This window comes from Sorex fumeus, unplaced genomic scaffold (assembly GCF_029834395.1).
Source record: "Sorex fumeus unplaced genomic scaffold, SorFum_2.1 ptg000037l, whole genome shotgun sequence".
NCBI lineage: Eukaryota > Metazoa > Chordata > Mammalia > Eulipotyphla > Soricidae > Sorex > Sorex fumeus.
The window spans coordinates 68086815-68107022 of NW_026606094.1; the positions used below are offsets into that span (position 1 = coordinate 68086815).

Below are 20208 nucleotides of genomic sequence, written 5' to 3' on the forward strand. Positions count from 1 at the left end.
AGAAATCTTACTTAACAAGTCTGTCTTACAAACAGGTAAGCAGGCTCAGAACTTTGTTCTAGTTTTTGTTTCCTGTTTTGCTTTTTGTTTTGTTTTTTGAGCACAACATATAAATAAGAAAGGCACTTGGAAAACACACATTAGACTTGATAAAACAAATAGACAATAGGAGGAAAATGGAGTTACTTATGCTAAGGTCCATGTCACCAAACACGTTTAATACCTGACTTAATTTACTTTCAGCCTCTCTTTCTGGGATTGGAATCTTAAACCTGTCAATCTGGCTGGCAGGAGAGTTAATCTGCTTAAAAGGCCCCTCTGGTTCCCCAATTGAAGGTCACCTTGCCACAATGAATTCAATTTTTTCCCGTTTTGCTCCCTTGCTATAAAAGCTTTCATTTCCCTCAGCCGCTTGGAGTCAGCTCTCAGATCTCTGCTGTAGTACCCAAGGAAAAATGAAATTTCAGGCTGTCCTTCCTATCCGAACCCCAGGCCTTCTGCGGGGGGGCCACACCTGGCAATGCTCAGGGGTTACTCCAGGCTCTGCGCTCAGGAATTACTTCTGGCAGTGCTCAGGGGACATTTGGTGTGCCAGGGATCGAACCTGGGTCTGCTTCTTGCAAGACAAAGCCCCTACACATGGTATTATTACTTAGGACCCCTCAGCTCTTCTTAATGATATCAGGCTTCCAGCCCTGGGGGTCTATTTCCCATGTCTGCTGAACACCCTCTAAGTCAGGAAACCTTGAGTCCAAGTTCTGTACAAAGAAATTGAACAAGAATAACCAAAGTGAAACCACTTATATGGGTTCCGTCTTCTTAAATGTCATTGGTGTGGCCTTAAAACAAAACAAAACAAAACTGAGCTAGGGGCTAGAGTGAGAATACAATGAATAAGGCACTTGCTTTGCTTATGGTCAACAGGGTTCGATATCTGGCACCCCATACGGTCCCCCAAGTCCTGGCAGGAGTGATCCCTGAGCACAGTTACTACCCTCCATAGTTGAGCTATGTAAGGTGTCCCTAACCCTTTTTTTCAATAAATAAATAAATAAAATGTTAGGTAGCATGGTTACAGAATGTTAACATTTATGATTTTGATGTACACAGTTTCTCCACCTCTCTACCACTTCTGTAATGCTCAGGGAACCATGCAGTGCAGGGATCAAAACCCATCTCCTGCATGCAAGGCTTGAATTCAGCCACTGAGCTATGTCCCTGGACCCCACAGTCATGAATCATTAGATCCTCACACTTGTTTGGATTATTATTGTGGTGAACCAGTGAGTTGGCAAATGCCCAGTGGTGCTCAGGCAAACAGATGGATCTGGGGATTAAACCCAAGTTAGCTGTCATAACCCCTGCACTGCCTCACTGACACTGAGTTGTTTTTAACATTGCCATGCCTGTGTTTCTCAAGAATGCAGGATTATTCAGGTAAATTTAAGATAAAAAACCCTAAGGTAGGGGCTGGAGCAATAGCACAGCAGGTAGGGCATTTGCCTTCCACGCGGCCGACCTGAGTTCGATTCCCAGCATCACATATGGTCCCCTGAGCACCGCCAGAGGTAATTCCTAAGTGCAGAGCCAGGAGTAATCCCTGTGCATCGCCAGGTTGTGACCCCCCCCCCCCAAAGCAAAAAACCCTAAGATAATCTTATCAGTTGATTATAATTTCTGAAGATCAGAAGTCTAGCATTTTCACTGCAGGGGTTTTGCAGTTTATCCAAGAGATGGAGGAAGGACTCTGTCTTCTTACTGACTTTATTTTTATTTTTTGGTGCCTGTGCCATATTCTTCAGTGCTAATGGGGCTAATCCAGGATAGGTGCTTGGCAGACCAGTGGTGCCAGATTGTACCCAGGATTGGGCCAGACCTGTAGCCCATTGAGATCTTTCCCACCACCAAGTTCAGGGCTTTAAGCACCCAGACTTTTAGTTCAACAACAATATCACAACTTTAAAATCATCATGTGGATTCAAGTTGCACACTACAATTTCTTTTTTGGTTTTGGGGCTACACCTGAAAGTGCTCAGGGTCTATATCCTGTTCTTTGCTCAGGGATCTGTGCCTCCAAATGCTTTTAATTCCTTTCATTGACTCTGGATTCCATTTTATTTTCCCCATTTTATTTTCAGGCCACAACTAGCTTGCTCAGGGTTTACTCTTAGCTCTGAGTTTAGGGATTAGAGGACCATATGGTGAACCTGGAATCCAATGCACAAGGCAAGTGCCCTGCCCACTGTACTATTATTGCTTTCGTGGCCCCTAGATCCTGTCTTTTTTTTTCTTCCAAATTTATTATAAAAGATTTCAAACGTACAAAAAAAAAAACCCACAAAAAACCCCAAAAGAACCAAACTAAAAGACCGCACGCGCTCACACACACACACACACACACACACACACACACACACACACACAAATCCCACACACCAACAAAAAGAAAGCTGAAAAAAAATTCCCCCCAGGAAAGAAACAGAAAGCACGCATGCACCCCCATTCAGATCCTACTTTCCGTCATATTATCTCCCCATCCATCAATCGTTTTTCATAACTTGGAGGCTGAGGAGCCACGGAGTTAGCAAATTCCAGAAAATCCCCGACCCCCGCGCCCTCTTTCTCTCCAGAGCCAAGGATCGAACCCAAGGCCTCACAGTTGCAAATCCTAGGGATTAACTACATCCCCGCATCCCGAGGTGATTTTCAAGCGGCGATCCCCAAGGGCGTCGCTGGCGCCGCTGCCCCCGCACCGCCTGGGCCTGGGAGCATCCCTCGGCGAGCTCAGGTTGGACTCGGGCGCTCGGCAGCGCCTCCCGGCGGTTCGGGCTCACGCTGGGCCTCACGTGTCCGGGCGGCGGGGCGGGGCCGCGCGGGGCCGGGCGGGCGAGCGGGCGGGCTGCGGGCGCCGAGCGCGGGCGCGGGGCGCTGTGTGCGCGGACAGCGCGGGGCTGCGCTCGGGGGCGCTCCCGGGCGCTCGCCGCCGCGCCTTTGAGTCAGCAAACTCCACTGCCCGCCTGCTTGCGGCGCCGCCACGCCTGCCCGAGCCCCGGAGCCGCCTGTAAGTGACAGGAGACCCGGCGGGAGGCCTCCTCCGCGCCGCCCGGGTCGGGGGCCGCCGCCCAGCGCTGCCCAGGGGTGCGGGGAGCGCGCGGGGCCCGGCGCGGGGGGTGGTGGGGAGGTTGGTGGGCTGGAACCGCGGCGGGCAGGGAGGGAGGAGGAAAGGGTCGGCTTTTTAATGTTTTTGCCGGGGGAGAGTGGAAGAGAATCCTGGGGTTCGCGGCTGAAAGATACCCCCGGAGAGAAGGTGGGGCAGGGCTGGAGTCCGGCGTGCCCGCAAAAGTGCCCCGGAACCTCACCCCGAGGCCGGGCTTTTGGTTTTCAGGCATGAGTTTAGTCATGCAGCTCGCGGGCAGTGGTTCGTGGGGGATGACCGGGAGGCCCGAGGCAAGATCCAGGTTGTCTGATGAACCCGGGTTGCCGCCGCCGAGAGCAACAGCCTGCCGGTGGGTGCGGCTGCTGCGGCGTGCTCGGCCCGGGCATACACGCGGGTGATGGAGTGGATGGGGCGTGGGTCCTGATGCGAGAGGGGACTGGGTGCGGGTCCTGATGCGAGAGGGGACTGGGCGCGGGTCCTGATGCGAGGGGATGGGGCTCGGGGCCCGGCTGGCTAGGCTCCTCCCGCTGACAGCGCGCGTTTGCGTGCCGGATAATGAAATGGTAATCAGAAATTTCGAGCAGGAGCGAGACCGCCACGTGATCTCCTCCAAGCCTTTCGTTTTCCAGACGGGAAAACTAAGGCCCGGCTGCGGGAGTCATTCCTGCAGGAGACAAGGCGGAGAGGAGCGCGTATGGGCAGCGGGAGCTAGAGGTTTTGGGATGCACGTGTGCTCCTCTTCCCCCTGACAAGGGGGCCAGGCCAGGGATGGGGGAGCCAGTGGGAAGGGCTGGTTCAGCTAATGACTGTGCTCAGCTGCAGGCCCCCATCTGCCTGCGCTTCCTGCCCTGCTGTGTCTGTTCCCAAGGACCCCCCTAGCCCGTGCCCCCTGTTCCAAAGAAAGAATGGTGCGTGTTAGATCAAGGATGGGAGCTGATTTCAGTCAAGATATGAAAGTGAAATAGTCTTAAATGTATAAAGGTGTGAAGTCCCTAATCGCATCGCTTTACGAGAGGGTGTGAATGGTGTTGCACGCTCAGGGGTGCTCCTGACCCACAACCCTATCTTTCCCTGCCGCTCTGGACTGTGTGATGGGGACTTCCACTTGTCAGTTATCGGAGGGCCGGGGTTTGTTCTCTCAGAAATAGGAGCAAGCGTCTTCAGTCTTTTTCGAGTTTCCCTTTTCCCTATTAGTTCAAGGCTGGTGTTCAGCCTCTGCTGGGGCTGGCTATTTCTATCTTAAAGGATTTAACCTTGTTAGGCTTAATTTCCCTGTCAGGGAAGTTGGTTTCTTTTTCCTGTTTTGGAGTTCTAGGCTTGGGTTAGAATTGGTGTGTTGAGAGCAAAGTCCTGTCTTTGCTGTGTTTTTTTTTTTTGGGGGGGGGTTATTTGTTTTTAGCCACACCTGGCAGTGCTCTGGGGTTAGAAGTACTGGTTCAGCATTTAGGAATCACTCCTGGCAGTGCTCAGGAGATGCTGTGTGGCGACGGGGATCAAACCTGGGTCAGCCACATGCAAAGCAAACACCCTACTGGCTATACTGTCTCTTTGACCCCCAAATTCTGTCTTTGCAATCTTTCATTTCTATGAACAGCCAAGAAGGGTTTTTGATGGAGTGGTGGACAGTCTCCAAGGAGAATCTATCAGGTGTTGAACTGGTGTCACAGACCTTAGTCCTCCTGGAAGCACTTCTCAGGGTCTTAAGCCCTGTTCAGAGTAGAGATTAGCTAGGCTGCTGGTCACGGGTTTCAGATCTGCAGTGCTGAAATCTCCATGTTGTTCATTACTAGAGCTTTTTATTTTTCCAAGTCTCACCCATTATTTGTTTTGTTTTGTTTTGGGACCTGGCTCTGTATTCAGAAATCACTCCTGGCGGTGCTTGGGGGACCATATAGGATGTTGGGGATTGAACCCAGGTTGACCATGTGCAAGCTGTACTATCACTCGGACCCCTATTAAAAAAATACCCTAAAAATATTGGTATTCATTGTCACCTAGAACTGTTGACAATAAAAGTTCACACTGAACACTTTGTCATGTTGTGTTAGCTTATGAAGAGCACCTTCCCCTTTTTTTAATAGGGGCCATACCTAAAGGTGCTGGTAGCAGAGTTGGGTTCAGGCCAGTGTTCAGGGGTCCTTGCATGAGGTTTTGAATGAGCTACCTCTTGTCCCTGCCTGTGCCTGGGTGTCCAGGGCCAGCTCCTGGCATAACTCTGCCACCAAGACAGGGCAGTTCAACGTGTGGGCCGGAGGATGGGGAGCTGCTTGGGCCCCGAAGTAAGGGGGATCCCCAGAGGGTCCTGTTGGTGCTCAGGGGCCTCCAGGGCTATAGCTGGTATTCCTTCGGGGAGCCATACAATATTGGGGTGTGAACTTGAGCCTGATATGCATGAACAAGTCATGAACTCTGTACTTCTGAGCTACTCCCCATGGGTTCTGGTTTCATTCCCCACCCCTCACTTTTTTTATGATGAGCCAAGATTTGAGCTTGACAGCTGGACCTTCAGACACTGATTCCATGTGAAGGGCTTAACCAGGCCTCAGTCATCAAGAGTAATTTTTCTGTTTGATTTTGGGTTTGGGGCCACACTTGCTGCTCAGGGTGTTTTTCCTGGCGGGGCTCTAGGGATCATGTGGGGTTCAAGAGATCAAGCTTGCAGGAAGCTTGATTGGCCTCTTACACAAGCAAGCACCCCACCCACTTTTTTTTTTATCTGTCCAGTCCCAATCAAGATGAACTCTTCCTGATATTTGTGTTATCATTCCCTCAGTAGCCAGTTCTTCTCCCAGACTGCAGGAGAGAATTTTCAGTTCTATACGTGATTTGGTTTTGCTTCAGATTATGTGAAACACTCAGGTTATGTGCATTCTCTGTTGTTATTATTTATTATTTTGGCACATGGGACCCCGCAGTGCTGGGGATTGAATCCTGGTCTCCTGCATGCAGAACATGTTCTCAGACTTTTGAACTATCCAGGTCTCTCTGTTATTTTTATTAATTAGTTTACTCTTTGGTTTTTAGAGCACACCCAGTGGGGCCCGGAGTGCTGCTGTGCAAGGCCATTGCCTTAACCTTGCTCAGTCTCTTTGGCTTCTCTCTGTTCATGGTTTTTTTTTTTTCCTTTTTGGGTCACACCCAGCTATGTACAGGGGTTACTCCTGGCTCATGCACTCAGGAGTTACTTCTGGCGGTGCTCAGGAGACCATATGGGATGCTGAGAATCAAACCCGGGTTAGCTGTGTGCAAGGCAGACACCCTACCCGCTGTGCTATTACTCCAGCCCCTCTGTTCATGTTTTAAAAAAGTTTGTGGTATGTGGGCTTGACTCAAGGAATAAAGTACAAAGTTTATTTGTACTTTGGTTTCTGTTTGTTTTTCTGACTACACTTGACAACTTCTGGTGGTGCTTAAGGATTGCTTACCGGCTCAGTGCTCAGGTCATTGGGAATCAAAACTGAGCTTCCTGCATGCAGAGTATGCTCCCTACTCCCCCTCATAGGTTTGAGGGATTCTGTGAACCCCTTGGGAAATGTGTGCTTTCATACTCAAGTGTTAAAGTATTTTATTCTGGTGGAGGGCATCCACAGCTTACCACAGATTCTTACAGTACCTCGTGATGGAAACAAGCAAGTAACAATATTTTTCCATTCCAGTCATCTCAGTTTTTGAAAGTGCCATAAGGGCTTAACTCTCTCTCTCTCTCTCTCTCTCTCTCTCTCTCTCTCTCTGGTTTTTATTGAAACTTAGAAAGATGTGAGGGGAGAAAAGAGAAGTGTGTGTTCAAGAGAACATGGGCTTTATCAGAGTGGAAATAAGCAAGTAAACATACATAAAGACAAGCAAGTAAGATTCAAGGGAGAATGGGGACTTGAAGAGCAAGCTGAAGTAAAAGAACTTATTTAATGTTCTTTAAAAAAAAACAACCTTGCATAACATTAAATGTCATGAAGGAGACCAATAGTAGGGTCGAGGATGGAGCTCAGTAGTAGAAAACTTGCCTTGTGTGTTTGAGGTCAGGGGTCCCAGCCTTGGTGGACAGAGTAAATACCAAACAAAAGCATATAAAAACTCAGGTTTTCTGACTTCCAGCCTTATATGAGTGTAGACCTCATGCTGCCCTGGGACTTAGTGATGCCAGATGCAGACAACTGCCATGTCAGCAGACTCCCAACTCACTACCGGGCTGCCACATGTACGTGAGAGGCCAGCCAAGCCTCCTGGAAGTGCTCATCAGATTCACATGGCCAGTGATGCTAATAAGCTGGACCACTTTACCATGATTTAGGATGGGTGCCTACACCCTGACAGAAGGATGGGAGTGGGGAGGATGGACATTGTGAAGACTCGAGATCCAGAACATGCACTCATTGAGGTCATTTGGGTCTCACGGTAGAAGTGTTTGTTATGTTGGCAAGTTTTTCCTGGGACGCTAAATTCAAACAAAATTCTGTGAAGTCTGAAATTTCTCTGGAGAGAGTGAATCACCTATTTAACCTTATCAAGAGCGAAAAATATGGATTAGGAACAGCCTTGGAAGCAGGGGATGGTCTGAGTGTAGGACCCAGCCTTGCAAGTGTGAAGTTCTGGGTTTGATCCTGACATTGTTAAATACATACGTACTTGTACAAACAACCACTGAAACATTTGTTTGTTGTTTGTTTTTAATGTGTGTTCATCTTCTTACTCTACCTCTCCCACAGACTCAGGCAACCTTCCTGTATGTCCTCAAAAGTTATTGTTCCACTTCTCCCCCAAATTCCCTCCCAATTCAGTTCAGTTCCCTCAAGTCAGTATGACTCATCTTTAAAAGAAACTGGGGACTGGAGATTTGGGATAGTGGGTAGGGAACTGGCCGACCCATGTTCTGTCCCCGACATCTCATGTAGTTCCCTGAGCACTGCCAAGAATAATTCCTGAATGCAGAGCCAGGAGTAACCTCTGAGCACTGAGCATCTCCAGCCATGGCCCAAAAACAATTGAAAAAAAAAATCTTAAAAACAAGCAAACTGCTCCAGAAACCAGACTGGAGTGATAGCACAATGGATTGGGCACTTGCCTTCCATGTGGCCAGGTTCCGTCCTTGGCAATCCATATGGTTCTCTAAGCCCTGCCAGGAGTGATCCCTGAACTCAGAGCCAGGAATAAACCCTGAGCACCGCCCGGTGTTGCCCCAAACCAAAACAGAAACTGAAATAACAGAAATCAGAACATGCTACTCCCCTGTGGGAGTTGTAGGGGAGGGTTCGTTGGAGGTACATCACATATGCTTGATCTTTTAAGACCGGTTTGCTTTTGTTTTTATTTTTTGGGTCACACTGGCAGTGCTCAGGGTCTATTCCTGGCTCTGCATTCAGGGATCACTCCTGGTAGAAGTGTTTGTTATGTTGGCAATTTTTTTCCGAGACGCTAACTTCAAACAAAATTCTGTGAAGTCCGAAATTTCTCTGGAGAGAGTGAATCACCTGTTTAATCTTATCAAGAGTTAAAAAATGTGGATTAGGAACAGCCCTGGAAGCAGGGGGTGGTCTGAGTGTAGGACCCAGCCTTGCAAGTGTGAAGTTCTGGGTTTGATCCTGACATTATTAAATACATATGTACTTGTACAAACAACTTGTACAAACACTGAAACATTTGTTTTTTGTTTGTTTTTGTGTGTGTTCATCTTCTCACTCCACCTCTCCTACAGACTCAGGCAACCTTCCTGTACGTCCTCAAAAGCTACTGTGGGGTTCAGGAAAGGATATGGGATGCTGGGGATCAAGTGCCCTACCCGCTGTGCTATCTCGCCAATGTATTCTCTCCTTGGGAGCGAGGACTTTGGGGATAGTGGGGCAAGTTCCTACCTGGTGTTACTCTGGTGACAGGGACTCAAGCCAAGGCTCCTGCCCTTTCCTGCCACCTCTGGCCCTGAGACTAATCTTTTTATCAGTTTTTCTGTTGGTGATCAGGCCTGGGAGCTGAGCTCCTTCTGCTAAATTGCTCATGGGAACCACATGCACCAAGTAAATTGGCTTAATTGATTCAATCGCCCCAGCCCGATTCTCCAGTTGGCTCTATGCTCTGAAAGTTGGGGCATCTTGCAAAACTCTGACCTCTATTCTGAGAACGTAGCCAAAAGGAATCTCGATGGTCAGTGACGTTGGGCTACAGTCGGTATTTCTGGCATGTAGTTGAGGAAGCATGACTTTGGCATTTTATCTTCGCGTTAAGGGACTCTCCTTTCTCTGTCCCTTGGATGAAGGCCATTAGACATCGATGGCAAGTGATTTGCCACAGCCAAGTGTCTTCCTTGGAAACCCAGCATGAACTGGAATTCTGGGCATAGGACTTTAATCTTCTCCTAGAAACAGTCATGTTGCATAGGACACATAGATGCTTGAAGAGCAAAAATGATTTCTTTGTTTCTTTGTTTTGGAGCCAAACCTGGCAGTGCTCAGGGCTTATTCCTGGCTCTGTACTGAGGGGTCACTCCTGGTGGTCTCAGGGTACCGTTTGGGGTGCTGGAGATTGAAACTGGTTGACCACATGCAAGGCAAATGCCTTATCTGCTGAACTTTCACTTTGGCTAACTTTTTTTTTTAAGCACTGTAGCACTGTCCTCCCGTTGTTCATCAATTTGCTTGAGCAGACACCAGTAATGTCTTCATTGTGAGACTTGTTGCTGTTTTTGGCATATCGAATACACCATGGGAGCTTGCTATGCTCTGCTGTGTGGGTGGGATATTCTCGGTAGCTTTCTGGGCTCTCAGAGAGATGAGGAATCGAACCCAAGTTGACTGTGTGCAAGGCAAATGCCCTATCCGCTGTACTATCGCTTTGTCCCCGAAGAGCAACACTTATTTTTAAATAACAGTATGGTGTGATGGTGAGGGGAGGCCAGCCTGATCTCCCTCAGGTGTCCAGAGGAGCCTTAGATGTATAACGAGTGATGCCAGTGACACCTGTGTCAGGTCCAGCCAATTCAGGGGGTGGTCATTCCTGTAAGAGTTCATAGCAGGACCGGAGAGTGGGTTAACAGGCGAATACGCTTGCTTTGTATGTCGGGCACTTGGATTTTATCCTCGGCATGGCATGGTCTTTTGCACTGCCAGGAATGACCCAGAGGCACAGAGCAGGTCATAGTCCCCAGATACCATTGGGTGTAACCCCAGCTCCATCCCCCAAGCAATTTTTTTTTATAGCAGGGACCAGCAAGATAACTCAAAGGGTTGAGCACCTGCTTTGCTTGCTCTGTTGCCCAGAACCATAACCTTCATGCCCAGCGCCACCAGTTATAGCTCTGGGGCTAAAGAGATACAGCATGCAGGGTGCTCGCCTTGCCTGTGACCAATCTAAGTTCAATTCACAGCATCCTATATGGTCCCTTGAGCACCACCAGGAGTAATTCCTGAGTGCAGAGCCAGGAGTATCTGAGCATCTCCAGGTGTGCTTCCCCCCACATTCCCTCAACCCCCCTTTAAAAAAAAAAGTTCTGAGCAGGTGTTTTGGTTTTGGCCTAATTCTGCCTTTCCCATTCCTCACACCCTCCTGACTCCCTTTCGGGAAGACCCTCCTTGCTCAAAAGTAAAACACCCTTCTTACTCATCCCTCAGTTACTGGCCAGTTCTTCCTAGCTGCTGAGCTGTCCCTGGGGCAGATTTGGACTTGAGCGTTACTCACGATTCGTGGCTTCCGTAGAGGCAGATGCAGCAGCCTCCCCCGCAGCTCCTCTTGGATTGGTGCAACACGTGTTATTTCCCATGTGTGGCAATGCTTTCTTCTCGAAAGAGAATTTATCACCCAGTTTAAAAGAGGAACAATTACAATCGTTGACTTTGTGTCCAATTCTCATGTCTCTGTCTTCTTTTTATTTGGGTTGAGGGCTCACCGAGCAGTGCTCAGGGTTTACTTCTGGCTCTGTGTGCAGGGATCACTCCTGAACCTAAGTTGACAAGTCAAGCACCTTTTCTGCCATACTATCACTCCAGTCTTTTACCTTCTTATTACTGCCAAAGTGTTCTCCAAATGCCTGAAGCCTTGATGATCTGCGTGAAGGATGAGTGATAGCATCCTAACCCCTTCCCAGTGGGCCCCCTGCTCCCCACACTTCTCTCACTCCTCTCAGAAGAGCCCCGACTCCTTCAAACTTCCTCATTCTGTTGGTGACTTCAAGTCTTGTCCAGGGGCCCAGGCTGTGAGTCATCCTTGACTCCTTTCTTCTTATCTAATGCTCTGTGTCCAACTTCTCATTTAAAATAAACCAGACTTGGGCAGGATTGATAGTACAGCTGGGCTGGTGCTTGCCTTTCACATGGCCAATTGGGTTCCATCCCCAGCACCCCATATAGTCCCCTGAGCATCAGATGACAGCATTGCCAGATGACCCAACTCGACTTGATTTTTTATTTTAGTTTTTATTTTAGGGCTACACCCAGTAGTGCTCAGGGGACCATACAGAGCTGGGTCAGAACTGGGCTCCTGCATGCAAAGCAAATCCTCAGCTGGTATAGCTGTTTGTTTGGCCCCAGGCTTGATCTTTTTTTAGACTAGGTGGGGGCCCTCCAAGTAGTGCTCAGAAGTGCAGAGTCCTCACTGGGGATTACTGAGCAAGGGCTTCAGGATGCGGTGCTGCTCAGGCCAGATACCCACTCCACAGTGCTGGGGGCCTCTCGGGCCATACTTGGGGGTCACGGGCCTCCACCCCTCAGCAATTCCTGGGAGACTATGTGGTGCTGGGAATCTAACCCCTGTAGCACACACACTAGACACGTGCCCTAATTATCTGCAAGCCTCTGCGCTTGATTTTCACTTTTTTGGGGTTTGTTTTTGGGCCACACTCAGCGATGCTCCGGGTTCACTCCTGGTTCTGCACTCAGGAATTATGCCTGGGGGAACATATGGGATGCTGGAGATTGAACCTGGGTTGGCCACATGCGAGGGAAATGCTCTACCTGCTGTACTATCGCTTTATCCCTTAGGCTTGACTTTTAAATAAATATTTTTGGTTTTGTTTTTGGGCCACACCTGGCAGTGCTCAGGGAGTACTCCTGGCAATGCTCGCGGGACTGTATGGGATGCTAGGGATTGAAACTGGGTCTGCTGCATTCCAGGCAAGCGCCCTATCTGCTCTACTATCTTTCTTGTCCCATCATTGTTCTATTATTCTCTTTATTGGAATTTAAATTTTATATTTTTTGGGGGGGCCATACCTGGTGATACTAGGGCACCTCTTTCCAGCAGGGTGCTTGGGGGTTGTTATCAGTGATGCTCAGGTCCCCACATGGGGCTGGGGAATCCCCCCATGCAAAGCACCCCTCTGTGCTTCAACTCCTCTGCAGTGCCTCTCGCTGCTTCTGCTGTGTGTGTATCTGAGATGTGTCCTGCCAGAGGCAGGGGTGCCACGTGGCAAGAAGTAAGAGGCTCTCCTGAGCTTTTGGGTCTTGGATCCTCCACTTACTGGCTGCATGACCATGGGCAGACTCTTTCCTTCTTCTTCTTCTTCTTTTTTTTTTTTCCTTATTTATTTTTGACTCACACCCAGAGATGCTCAGGGGTTACTACTGGCCTTGCACTCAGGAGTTACTCCTGGCAGTGCTCAGGGGACCATATGGGATGCTGGGAATCGAACCCGGCTCAGCCTCATGCAAGGCAAACCCCCTACCCGCTGTACTATCTCTCTGGCCCCTCTTTCCTGATTCTAAAAGGGAGTGAGAAAAATTCTTGCTTTGTGAGACTTTCTTGAGGGTTGGATGAGAGAATTCATGTTAGAAGCCTTGCCCAATGTCTTAGAGGTAGCAAATAATTGTTTTTAGTTTGTGATTTTTTTTTTAATCATTGAGAATTTGGGCCATACCTGATGATTCTTAGGGGCTATTTCTGGATCTGTGTTCAGGGATCACTCCTGGCGAGGCTCAGGGAATCATAAGAGGTGTTCAGGAATCACACCCAGCCTGCTGCATGCAAGGCAAACACTTTACCTGCTATGCTATTTCTCTGGCCCATAATCATGGTTTTCAGTTATTAAGGGTGGAAGCTCTAACATTATTTCCTCATTCTTAAACTCCGTAGTCTACTGGAGTTAGGTAAGAAGTAAAGATAGAGAATAGGAAGGAAACACAGTCAAAGACATTCCATTCTGGGCTGTTGCTCACTGAAGGCTTGCTGTTCCTACAAGGTGAATGAATTCTGGGGCAGGGGTGGTGGTGGTGTCAGGCTGACAGGATCAGCAAGACCCACCCTCTCATCCCATGTGACTGTGTTGCTGAGAAAGTTGACGGTGATCCAGAAATGGAGAAACATTGCTGGAACGACTACAGCCCATTTGAATGACACTAATATTCACTGGACACTTAGTAGATGCCAGGTACTCTGCTAAGTGCTACATATGATTTAGACAAGAGCCCAGCTTTTATGGGAATGTTGAGAAGACAGAGAATCAAGAAGATGGATTCATAGATAAAATAATGCAAGTGGATAGATTTTTTTGGGGGGGGCAGTGGTGTTGGTGCTGTGTGGGGGCTACTCCCATCTCTGTGCTCAGGAATTGCTCCCAGTGGTGCTCAGGAAAGCAGGCCATACCAGGGATTGAACCTGGGCCTCCTGCTTGCAAAGCCTGTGCTCAGCCATTTGAGGTATTGTGCTGGCTCTCGGCCGATTCATTCTACAGAAAAAAAGAAATGATAGAATATTATTGGGTGTTGGCGTTTGTGATGGTCAGGGATGACTCTTGGGAAATGAGGTGACATGTGAGCCAAGACCTGCGTGGTAGACAGGGCCACTAGAGTGGGTTTGGGGATTGGTGGAGGTGGAGGAACATCTGGGGAGCAACAAGTACCTGGGCCTGGTGTGGAAGCTGTAGAGCTGACGTGGTGAGGGTGTCTGGTCACCACAAACATGCAATAAAAGGTGAGACAGGGGTTGGAGCGGTAGCACAGCGGGTAGGGCATTTGCCTTGCATGCAGCCAAGCCGGGTTCGATTCCCAGCATCCCATATCGTCCATATGGTCCCCTGAGCACGGCAAGGAGTGATTCCTGAGTGCAAAGCCAGGAGTAACCCCTGTGCATTGCCGGGTGTGACCCAAAAAGCCAAAAAAAAAAAAAGATGAGAGATTAGTTGGGCAGCTGTAGAGGTGAGTGTAGCTTTACAGTGGTGGTGCAAATGCAGACCTGGGGCTGGTAATTGTGGTTTCCCAAGATTTCCCATCACCAGTACAGTTATGCGGCACCCTTAGGGTGGGGGTGTTGGGAGTGGGGAAGGGGGGTGGCCGCGAAATATGATTTGAAAAAATCCCCTTGTGATTTGGAAATACTTCACCTTCTCCCTTTGCAGAGAAGCCTGCTTCTCACCTTCCGTGCAGAAACTTAGGATCAGGAAAGAGTTGCATCTCTTCCTTTTCAGTGACATGTTGTGGTTTTAGTTTATATGATGATATTTGGGGTTTGGGGATTCTCACCTGGTGGTGCTAGGGGCTGCTCCCAGATCTGCCTTCAGAGGTCACTCCTGATGATACTCAGGGGACTGAATAATTTGGAGGATTGAGCCAGGGTCAACGACAAGCAAGGTGAGCGCCTTAGCCCCTCTACCATCTCTTTGGCCCTTAATTTCATCATCTTGTTTTATCATGCTATAGAAACTTGGACTTGAGTCCATGGAGGAGATCATTGGCTAGGACATTTGCGAGTGAGTCATTGTCTCACTGGATCACCGAGGGGGGGCTCAATTAAATAAATACTGTTTTTGGAATGAAAGTTATTATGCACACTCTTTGAAATCATTCCCAGTGACCTCAGAGATGCTCTTAGAGACTTTTTTTTTGTATGATGTAGGAGTATTGCTATTTATTCAGCCATTGATTCGGCTGATTGAATTGGGTATGAACTCCACCTTACTTCCCCCCCCCCCCATTTTTATAATTTTATTTATTGAATCGCCATGAGAGCAGTTACAAAACTTTCGAGTTTAAGTCTCGGTCATACAATGAAACACCCGTCCCTTCACCAGTGCTCATTTTCCACCACCAAACCCCCCAGTATACCCCCATCCCACACACTCCCCCTACCTGTGGGGCAGATGATTTCCACATTACTCTCTACTTGATTACATTCAATGTTTTGACACCAGACCCACCATTATTATTTGGGATTTTACCTCAACACTCAGATCTGCTGAAAAGGCAGTCGCAGACAATTTGTTTTCTATTGCTGGTTATGAATAACATATGATGTCACATGGCCACAGTAGTGGCTGTGCGATCTTGGAATTCTGAAATTTTAACAATTAAATCTGGAGGGATTTCTGCCAAAACCTGCTGGGTTCCAAGATTTGTTCCTTAGTCTCTGGGATCATGGCCATTAAACAGCTTGCTCAGGAGCCAGAGAGGCCGTTTGTGGGCAGCGACTCGGGGTCTTGTTGGGGTGGGGAGGAAAGGGCCGGCTCCACCCCCATTCCATGAGGCCCTGCGTGTCTCATCACTGAGGGCCCAAATCTGACTGTCCAGTGGCCTCTGGAAGATGGCGGCCACTGAGCCACCAAGGGGGAGCAGGCAGAGGGCAGGCAACACCTTTTCCCCCCTGCAGTGGTCCAGCACTGGTAACCCATTGCAGGGACTAGGCACATTTCTGCCAAAAGCTGCTGGGTTCTGAGATTTGTCTCTGAGTCTCTGGGATCATGGCCGTTAAACAGTTCAATCAGGAACCAAAGAGGCCTTGCCTCCAATTATATAGCTGAGCTGGAGGTGGTTTGTGGGTGTGTCTCCCACATACCTAAATTTTGGCCATTTACTTTCTTGGTAAACTTTGCCCCAAGTTGTTGGGGTCTGGCCAGTGGCACAGCAGCAATTTTAGGGTATCTGGAAGTCTGAAGTCACCATCAGGCTGCAGATGCACTCGCCTCACAGGTACAGATTGACCTGCTGGTAGCACCGTACCCCTGATGCTCTTAGAAACTTTAATGCTTGTGGATATTGCCCGGCTGAGAGCCAGGGCAGGGGAGAGAAGGGCAGCATCCTGCACTCAGGAGTATCCAGCTTGAGTCTGGAGCGTTCTGTGTGGCTTTAGGTCATCACTTAACTCCACAGGGGCACTTGTGTCCTTTTCTGTAAAGTGGGACAAATTAGTCCTGTGCCAGGACCCTCAGCAGCAGTTAAGTGTAGTGCTTCAGCATCTGTTACTTTCAAAATTTAGTTTGGGGGCTGGAGCGGTAATAGAGCAGGTAGGGGGTTTTGCCTGGCACATGGCTGGCCCTGGATCGATCCCTGGCACTCCCTATAGTCCCCTGAGCACCACCCTGAGAACCACTGGGTGTGGCCCTAAAGCCAGAAATAAATAGGATTTAATTTTGGGTTTGCTCTTTCAACCCCATGTTCTTCCTTGAACATTGAACATCTCTCTCTCTCTCTCTCTCTCTCTCTCTCTCTCTCTCTCTCTGTCTCTCTTACTGTGGAGAAATCCATGTTCTCTCCTGAACACATATTTCTCTTTGTCTTCCCCTACTCCCACATCATTTTTTTTTTTTTTTGCTTTTTGGGTCACACCTGGCGATTCACGGGGGTTACTCGTTACTCCTGGCTCTGCACTCAGGACTTACTCCTGGCGGTGCTCAGGGGACCATATGGGATGCTGGGAATCAAACCCGGGTCGGCCGCGTGCAAGGCAAACGCCCTACCTGCTGTGCTATCTCTCCAGTCCCTCCCACATCTTTTTAAGTAAATTTTATTCAATAAAAACAATCTTGCATCACACACATAAATTTAATATTTTTTGCAATACGTTATGTCCAATAGCAATTAATTTATGACTAGAATGTAGTCCTTGACCTTGAAGGAAAAAATTATAAGTGCGCAGACTTGACTGTTCTCTGAAAACAGCCCTGTTATGACTCCAGCTTCAACATTTGTTTTTCTTACAGCTATAGGAGGGGTGCTGTAAAACCATTGCAGGGGCACTACAGAAGGTGATATAGGACCATTGCAGGGGATGCTGAGGGAGGTGATGTAGGACCATTGCAGGGAGCCTGCGGGAGGTAATGTAGGACCATTGTGATGAAGCAGGTTGAGTTGCTTGGAATGAATTTCCAAGTCCACTGGGGATGTGGGTGGGGACAGGGTAAGTGTGGGGGCTCCATTTGCTGCCGGGCATCATCCTGCAGGTGTCTCAGGAGTATACTGCATCTCACTTGGAGACCCGCAGGGCTGGTATGTGCCCCTTCTTTACCTTTGCATTTTCCCAGCTTCTGTCAGTCAGTCTCGAGCGGCCCTGGCCTTGGGTGTGACAGATTGGGGACAGAACCTGGATTCCCTCCTTTTTTACTTTGGGCTGCAGCTCTCAGGAAAGGACCAAGAACTTAAGCAACAGACACAGGGGCCAGAGAGGTGGCTCAGTGGTAAAGCACTTGCCTTGCATGCAGGAGGCCCTGGGGTTGAGCCCTAGTACCATAAAGATTATGACTGGAACCCCCCCCCCCCCCAAAAAAAAAACAAAAACAAAACCAAAAACAAGCGAACAGGGGACAGGAAACACGCACTGGAGATGAGATGATGTAGGAGTTGACTGGCCAAAGGCTGGCATCTGTTTTGAGAACAGGGAAGGGATCCTGCTGTTTCTCCTTGTCCTACGTGAAGGCCTGGCAAAAGACACAAGACTCAGCCTCTTGACAGCTTTGTAAGTGTACAGTCCAGAGTGTTTGCTGTTGGTACTTGACTCGAGAATATGCTCTTCTGGTAGATGTTTGATCTTCTTAGAGCCCTGAAAGTAAACCCAGGTTGTTGACTTTTATTTTTTGACTTTGACTGAGCATAGCCCAACCGCAGAGCTCTTGCCTGGCCTAGGTGAGGCTGGAGGGGGAGCCCCTGGGAACTGCCCCTCCCTTCCGAGACACACACACACACACACACACACACACACACACACACAGGAAAAGAAAAGAAAGAGAAAGTAAATTGGTTTTTCCTTTCCAAGGCTATTGTTTTCACTGGCCTGAAGCACTTTTCATGGCCTAGAGGTGACTGAACTGTGGGGATTTCTCAGCTCTGCCCACCTGCTCTCTGGGGCAGTTCAAAAGGAATGAACAGGAAATTTCTAGGTGCAAAGTTGGGTGTTGAAGAGGGGCTAAGGAGCAGAGCACCAGCCCCATGCACTGAACTCATGCTTTATAAAAGGTCAGGCTGCCTGGGGTTGGAACCCTGGCACTGCATGGTCCTCTCAGCCCTGCTGGGGGCGGGGGCCGGGAAGGGGGGTGGCACAGCTAAAATCCGACTCCCTTCCCTTGAAAAAAAAAAAAACCCAAAACCCCAAACAAACAAACAAACAAAAAACAAACCCCCACCACAAAACTCTTGGGTTTTGCCTTGTGTCTGACTTTGAAAAATTGCGGAGATTTCATAACTACTTATTGTATTTCCTTTATTATAGTTATCTTTATTTCTAACTGCTTTCAGTTTCTAGTTGAGTGTGACAGACATAGAGTTCTCAAACAGAGCCAGAAATAAACCCCCCAGGTGTGCACCCTCCCCCCCTCACCTCTGCAAAGAACACAGCCAGAGATGGGCTAAGTGTGCTTGAGGCCCTCCCCGGCAGCCTTGGCCCATCTCTGGGGGGTGGCTCTAGGGCCCCTGAGCATAATTGGGGAGGCTCCTTCTTATCAAGGGGAGCATAGCATTGCACATCACGTGATTCTTCTGAAAGTGTTCTAAAGGAAGGAAAAAGAATACTCAGGGGATGGGACTGAAAACCATGAAAATAGCCAAGGAAAGAAAAGAAAATAGACACATATGGTGGAAAGAGTCAAGCCAAGTGAATCAGAAGTGACTGGTTATTTGTAATGTATTTGTGGGATGGATAAATGGGCCGTACCTCTTATTGGCCCCCTGCAGAAAGGAAATGCTATTGTCTCACCAGTGAGCAGGTGATTTTTGTGGAGGGAGTTTGGCAAGATGAGGTGTGCAGGGGTCACTCCTAGCCATCTCCCCAGCCCTGAGAATTGTGTTTGTGGATCACAACCACTGGTGCTCAGGGATTACTCCTGGCTCTGCACTCAGGAATTACTCCTGGCAGGTTCAGGGGACCACATGGGATGCTGGGGATCAAACCCTGATGGGTTGCATGCAAGGCAAAAACCCTACCCTCTGAACTGTCTAGTCCCAGTTGAGAAATTTTTACTTGGTTTTGGGGTCACACCTGGTGGTGCTCGGGCTTGACTCCTGTTTGTATTCAGGGATCACTCCTATCCTGGTGCAGAGACCATTTTGTGGGGCTGGGAGTGGAAGGAGTTCAGGCACCCATTGGTTGAAAACAAGATCTGAAGCATGGGAGCAGATGGGTTTAAATTCCAGTGTCGCCTTTTTTTTTTTTTTTTTTGCTTTTTGGGTCACACCCAGCGATGCACAGGGGATACTCTTGGCTCTGCACTCAGGAATTACTCCTGGTGGTGCTTGGGGGACCGTATGGGATTCTGCGGATCGAACCCGGGTTGGCTACATGCAAGGCAAACACCCTACCTGCTGTACTATCGCTCCAGTCCCCCACCACTGCCTTTGAGTATATTAGTGACCGGTGGGGGACCTGCAGCAAGTCATTTTCTCTAGTCTCAGAGGGGCCGGGGAAGTGGCTCAGTGGCTGAGTGTCTGCCTTGCATGAGTGAGGCCTACCCTGGGTTCCTGTAAAGAAGGAACAGCATCCCTGGTGCTGTAAAGAAGAAAAAAATAAGGAATTCTAGGGCTGGCGGATGAAACTAAGACTTTGTATTTTCATCTGTAAATGGGTGTTTGTGAGGGTTAAATGAAACAAGGCACGGGCTTGGCCCCGGGTGGCACAGGTAAGCGGCAGCTGGGTTTATCCCTCTCCGTGTTTCTCTTCATTATCCTAGAAGCCTTGAGAAGGCACTATTTGGATTTTTTTTTTCCTGGTTAGCAAGAACCACCACATACTCAGGAATTGATAACTTGGAAAAAGGGGCATCGAGAAGGGGATTTCATGCTGGTTTTCCAGAGCCTGAGTGTCCGAAGATTTGAGAAAAGCCCACGGGAAGCTATTGGAGGGAATTACAGTCACAGTCTGTTGGGTCGGGGTCGGTG

At 48.8% G+C, this 20208-nt stretch overlaps 1 protein-coding gene across 3 annotated transcripts in view; it reads left to right on the forward strand.

The window, feature by feature from the left end:
• The first annotated feature begins 2885 nt into the window (after positions 1-2885).
• Positions 2886-20208, forward strand: part of SNX10 (sorting nexin 10) — a 68943-nt gene continuing 51620 nt past the window's right edge. The window contains exon 1 of one of the 3 annotated variants that reach the window (XM_056118482.1): positions 2886-3061. Coding sequence is in view for 1 of the 3 variants with exons in the window: in XM_056118481.1 (XP_055974456.1) it covers positions 3467-3506 (40 nt within the window). In the remaining 2 variants the exon portion in view is untranslated. Of the gene's footprint in view, positions 3062-3238; positions 3308-3426; positions 3507-20208 lie in introns of those variants that run through there. The other 2 variants (XM_056118483.1, XM_056118481.1) reach the window with 2 other exon arrangements.